The 6,434-nt window shown below is 39.7% G+C and overlaps 1 protein-coding gene across 3 annotated transcripts in view; it reads right to left on the reverse strand.

The window, feature by feature from the left end:
* The window catches only part of LIN54 (lin-54 DREAM MuvB core complex component), a 24,332-nt gene extending 22,384 nt beyond the window's left edge, over positions 1-1,948 (reverse strand). Inside the window, exon 1 of one of the 3 annotated variants that reach the window (XM_009887552.1) lies at positions 1,224-1,948. In XM_009887552.1, the coding sequence (XP_009885854.1) occupies positions 1,224-1,916 (693 nt within the window). In that variant the 5' untranslated portion in view covers positions 1,917-1,948. The remainder of the gene's footprint in view (positions 1-1,223) is intronic. The other 2 variants (XM_009887554.1, XM_009887553.1) reach the window with 2 other exon arrangements.
* Positions 1,949-6,434: the final 4,486 nt, after the last annotated feature.

Below are 6,434 nucleotides of genomic sequence, written 5' to 3' on the forward strand. Positions count from 1 at the left end.
CCTCTCTCTCTGAAGAGGGGTAGAGGAGAGCATCTGTCGGTCCCATCTGGGGTCCTTCAGGTCCCCAGTAGCCGATTTGGCCTAAACCACGACACTGACCTCCAACTAGACTCTGCATCACTAACCACAACCCTCTGAGCTCTATCTGTAAGCCAGTTCTCAGTCCACCCCACTGTCCATTCATCTAACCCACACTTCCTAAGCTTGCCTGCAAGGGTGATGTGGGAGACAGTGTCAAAAGCCTTGCCGAAGTCAAGGTAGACAACATCTACTGCCCTCCCCTCATCCACCACTCCAGTCACTTCATCATAGAAGGCTATCAGGTTAGTCAGACATGACTTCCCCTTGGTAAATCTGTGTTCACTACTTCCGATAACCTTCTTTTCCTCCAGGTGCTTTGAGATGACACCCAGAACAAGCTGTTCCATCATCTTTCCAGGGATGGAGGTGAGGCTGACCGGCCTGTAGTTTCCCGGGTCATCCTTCCTGCCCTTTTTGAAGACTGGAGTGACATTGGCTATCCTCTAGTCCTTAGGCACCTCACCTGTTCCCCAGGACCTTTCAAAGATGATGGAGAGCGGCCCAGCAATGACTTCCCCCAGCTCCCTTGGCACTCACAGGTTCATCCCATCAGGACCCATGGATCTGTGGATATCCAGTTTATCTAACTGATATCTGACTTGCTCTTCATCAACCAAGGGAAAGTCTTGCTTCCTCCAGACTTTCTAAGAAGTTTAACTAGATTTGAGGCAGACAAGATATACCTTTCTGTTCTTTTTCAAGTGTTGGAACTTTTTTTTCAGAGAGTATATTTAAAAAAACTAAACGTAATAGGCAGAAGCTACTCCTTCATAAGTGAGTAAAGCAGCGTACACTTTGAATAAAGAACAAGAGGCATACAGAGTTCAATTCAGTGTTCCTGAAAGCACGTAGAATTTATTTTTATAGAAGGAAAGTAAAGGGAAAATTCTCTTCAATTTACTGAATTTTACTAGCTGTTTCTCTGAGGTAAATCTTAATTTTCTAGACAGTAGCTTAGGTAAAGGGCCTAAAACGATAAATGCATCCAGAGATGAAAGCATGGGCTAAGAGCAGCATTGTATTTTTAATACAAGGAATAAATGCAAAGGCTGAAAGTAACCATGTGTCAATGAGTGAAGGAAATAGACAACAGTTGCAACCAAATTGTCTTTAAGAAGTTTCATCAGCATAATTCACTTTACCTGTACTGTTTTTAATTGCTGGGTCTGCAAAACAGAAGGCTGGGCTGCAGTGTTTATCAGCTGACTTCCTTGCGTCAAAGCTGAGACACCAACAACAGGTTTCACTTCTGACCGACCTCCAATAACAACTTTGATCTGCTGGCCTTGTACCTTGGAGTCTCCACCTTGGGCTTGGGATGTGGCCTTCTGAGCCTGCGGGAGTTGGCTGTGGGGTAATGCTAAAACAATAGGCTGGCCAGACTTGCCCAAAGTTGTTACAATTAACTTTTGCCCATCCGGTTTAATACTCTGATTCCCTATTTTAATATCAGCAGTCTTGTTCAGAATAATTTGATTGGCTGATATAGTGACAGGGGTCTGAGCACCAAGTTTATGGAGGCCACTTGGAAAGGTAGGCTTTACTACTGCATTCACATCAGTTTTTGGGGTTGTGGTGTTCACTGTAACGTCACCCGAGTGATTGCTGGGTGCAGTAACTGATTCTGTGGTGACTGCGCCCGTAGTCGTAGCTAAGGAGTCACTGGTGGAGCTTATGTTCACTATTTCTTCCAGTTCAGTTTCCATGGGAATAGAATCTCCCATTGGGGATGACACAATAACTGCCTCGATGCTGTCGTCTTCCACCAGAGTCATACCAGTGTCCATTATTTCCTCAGGGAGCAAGCTGTTGACTTCTGCTGAAACCACCTCCATTTTAGCAGTTGTGGCAGTGATGACCAGAGCAGGTACTGCAATAATATTTTAAAAAGTTATTGACTTCCAGAAAACATAAATTGTCAAAGCTTTATGAATAATATTACCAAAGAAGAAAATATAGTTGCAGAAGTTTTTTCATACTGAAGGTATTGTGCATGCACAGGAGGGACACAGGAAAAAAATTATTATCAAAACATAACATATTTAAGCTGAATTTACTCTCAGTAAGAATTTATATCAAACCTCTTGAGCATCATCCATTGAAGCCAAATCAAGGAACTGACTTACTATGGATTACCAGTCTACTCTTGACAACACAGTACACAAAGTAGTAGTGTTTCCCCCTAAGAGATGAACACCGTGTTCACAGACATTTAAGCTCACTGAAATATAAAGCAGGAGTTAAACAGCTTTAAAAATCCAACCGACGATAATGGCTTTTCTCATATACATCAACATTGATTAGCAGGCTATCTTGCCTCAAGAGGCTTGTTATCCATACCAGATATAACAGGTTCATTTTTGCCATATTCTCATTTTGGAAATCTCAGAAAAACAAACAGTGATGGGCTTTTACAAACCCACAAGCTCAATCAACAGCCTGCCTACCCCAGGACCAAGCCAAAGCCCTGCCCTTCCAAGATGAACACGTAATTCCTCTATGCTGGCGAGAAGAGCAGCTCAGTATTTTTTTTTCCTCAATACTCACAAGAAAATATAATTTCTAAATTCACGATTAATTTGAACCCTGTTCTAAACCCAAACCAAAGAACACCCCATTTGAAAGAAAACAGATTTTTTTTAAGCTGACTAGTACAAGCAACCAATTTATAATAAAAAAAAAATAAATAAAAAAAGCAACAGTGAGATTCACAAAGCCAGAGTCACTTACCACTTGAGAAATCTTAAAGACATTGCTGGAAATGGTCACAATTACCATTCCCACTTAAAACTGTATCACTGTCAGAGGCTGAAAACAGATCAGTTTAATAAGGCATTTTCCCCACTTCCTGACCCCATCAGCATGCTTGGGCACTGGATGGGCGACCACACTGCATTGGTATGTGTACACACTCTTGAGTACTTATTATAAGGTCAGGATGACAGGATCCTTGCAAATTCAGTTTCCTACTTGCTAGCTGGATTATTCATACTAAGAGACATTCATAATTAAGGAACTGTGCCACTAAAAACACCGACCAAATGCTGCGGTGACACTGATTCCTCTGGAGTCATTGTGGTTCCATTTTGCACAGGAGCTAACTACACAACAGCTGCATTTTGCTCACGAAGTAGAAGGAGGGGGGACAAAACCCTACTATAATCTACCTAGTTTCCATGCCAAGCTCAGTAGCCTGAGCTGGAACCGTCCATGGCCTTCCTGATCGTGAAGGGCGACATCCTGATTCCCCTCATCTCCAGAGTACAAGCCATCTAAAACTGCCATGATGCTTAAGAAGCGTGAGCTGTGAAAGGATTCATCCAGATGACTGACAGTCAAACTCACACACAGCTCACTTATTGGCAGGCATTTAAAGATACAAAGTTATCTGATATCACTGCCAGAAATACCTCCTTTGGAAAGCATTTCTCCCAAAGTAATGTCAGTACAGCTTGCAATGATGCCAGCACCAGTAACTAGCACTAGACAAAACAACTTACTCCTAAGGACATATTAGTAACAACAGTATTGCATTGCTGTCTTAAAGTCAAATTAGTTAACTGCATACAAGATTACACAAAAATAGGAATAGTAAAAGCAGACTGTTTCAGCAAATATTAGGGCCACTAGCTCTCCTCCTGAGCTGTGTTGCTTTATTGCCTCCTCATCAACCTGCATGGGCTTGTGTCTTAGATCTAACAACTTGGAACTATTTTGGGAAACCCTCCTCCCCATCATCCTGTTCTATACTGACAAGCACAAGGGGCTTGGATCCAGAAGTTCAACTCCTAGGGTAAAGCACAATCTAAATAATGATTGCTTCCATGTTTGAAAAGGAGGGAACAATCTAAATCAGACAATTGAAAAATCATCAGGTTCAGTAATGACAAATAATTGTAAATTACTTGCTTTTTGTTTTGCATTTGTACATGTTATTCCCTAAAACAAAGGTCATTCTTAGTATCTTTTAACAGTATGACCATAAAGTATTTATACATATTTAAGTATTTATACAGTTCAACAGTTATTTATATTCTTCATTCTTATCATTTGGTTATGTTACAAAGCAGTAAATGGTTATTAAATAAATACCTATACCTAATTGAAAGGATATTTATATTTAAATGCATGGAGTCAGGGTTTTAAATAGCATTCTCACTTCAAACAAACCACTTGCAAGTCAGAATGCAGAAGGAAAAGAAATACATTACATCAAGTCTGGAATCAGAAACTGACTAGTTAAAAGAAAAGAAACATTACACATGGTCACTGGATTAACAGTTTATGGCCATCATATTGGAAGATTTCAGTTATTAGGTCTCATCATTTTACAGTTGGCTTCCATTAACGTATTCAGGCTACTGTCATCAAAAACAGCAAGTAAAGAACACCACCACAACCCATTTGTTCTATTTCTTGATTGCTTATTGGATATGATGGAAATAGATACATGAAATGCAATAATGAAAATATCCTAGCTATATGAGAGGCTACTGTCGTCAAAGGCAGCTTCAACATCCCAGCAGATTTTACTTCTAGGCATTTAACCAGGATTTCTTAACAGTACAGCTGTTTATTTTTTTCTAATGCTTTTACACCAAACAGATACTGGTTCCATTCTTCCAGCTCCTCTACTAAAGTAATTTCCAACAGTAAAAGCATTCCAACCTCTTAAGATTCTAACAGGTTTGAGATCTTCAAGACAGGGTAGAGAATTATTTTAACTATTTAAAAAGACTTGAAAATTCCCTTCATATCAGCAATTATGCTTTGAGTCACTTGATAATGTAAAAGCTGTACCTACAACGCCCCAAAATGATGTATCAGTAAGTGTTTATGCTTATTTAGCTCAAAACCTGAAGAAAAAACAATCTAAACCAAGGAAGTGGATAAGCATGCTATAAGACGTGGGAACTCCACAAAACTTCTAGGATCAAATTACTAAATAGGTAACTTTAGCTGACCAAAATAATGGCCATACAACTAAATTAAAAGCTCAAGAAGAAATTCATGTAATGAAGATTTGTTTGGAAAAAGACTGTCCCAGCATAGCTCAGGACACCCAACCAGCCAAACACATAAAAAAATAGGGGACTAAAGCATATCATCAGTCTTGGAGCAACAACTTTGAAAAATGTTGAGTACTGTTAGGAGGACAGGGACAAAAGCTTAGCTTGAGTGAACCACCTCTGATCATCTTACCCATAGCACAGATCTCTACACTTGATATTCACAAAGAATACAGATATAATGTCATAAATGGTACAGGGGAGTTATAAGGAAGAGGATAAAGAATGCGATGATTGTTGTCAAAAATACAGAATGGTGCCTGACAAGTACCTGTGAACTTTCATCTATTTTAACTTTTCTGTCACTAGTATGTCAGTGCAGAATCTTTAAGAAACTAACACTGTTAAAGTGTTGAGATTGATAAAATCAACACCTTTGTTCACAAAACATGCAAGACAGTCACACTAAATGGGAAAAAAATCAAAAGAATCACTAGAATAAAGCACATTGATATACAAACAAGTAACCAAAATGCAAGATATAACAATGCCTGTATTTTACATTAACTAACTGCATCCTATTATTTCTCCAGAAACGCCCCCATTTCACTAAAATAACCTTCCAGTCTGCAACCATGAGCAGTTCGAGTGTAGCACTTACATGAGCATATGTATACAAAACCATCAGTGAGGCTATGTACTGCAAGGAAACTGTTCAGAAGTTCAGATAACTCGGAAATAAGGTTGCTGAGACCAGCTTTACAGGATGTCTTGGAATCACGCTGCATTTTAGCAAGGTCATCACAACGAAGCAGTGAACTAAGGGAGTTGTAACCATTTGTGGCCCCATTAGCGGTCCCCTTCCCATTCTCTTCTCATTACACAGCACAGAACTGGTGGCATTCAGCCATGGGAAGACTCTGATATAACTTGACAGGTTTAAGAACATTGGCCAGACCTGCCTTAAGTCATTGGTAATGTTCATTTTAAACTAAATTCTGAAGTGTCACTTTCACCAGAATATAGGCAAATCAAATCTGTAACAGCTTTTGTATGAGCACCTACCTCAAAGTGCAAAAAATCCCACCCCAAAATCAAAAGCTTCATAAATGCATTAAGTCCAACAGAGCCCCCAAAATAGCAGGGATTCTCTTGGGATCAGTAAAACTGTTGCTGCATGCTAAGCAAATGCTAGCTGAAACCAAGTATCTTTGCCAGATACAGCTGCTGGTAGTTCTTTAAAGCTGGGGTAAGATGCACACACTTAAGCGTAACATTATTAAGAGCCAGCAAGGGAAATACTTTCAACTTTCTGAGCTAGGAACTGCAAAAACCCTTAAGAAG

This window comes from Charadrius vociferus, unplaced genomic scaffold, assembly GCF_000708025.1.
Source record: "Charadrius vociferus isolate BGI_N301 unplaced genomic scaffold, ASM70802v2 scaffold896, whole genome shotgun sequence".
NCBI classification, from domain to species: domain Eukaryota; kingdom Metazoa; phylum Chordata; class Aves; order Charadriiformes; family Charadriidae; genus Charadrius; species Charadrius vociferus.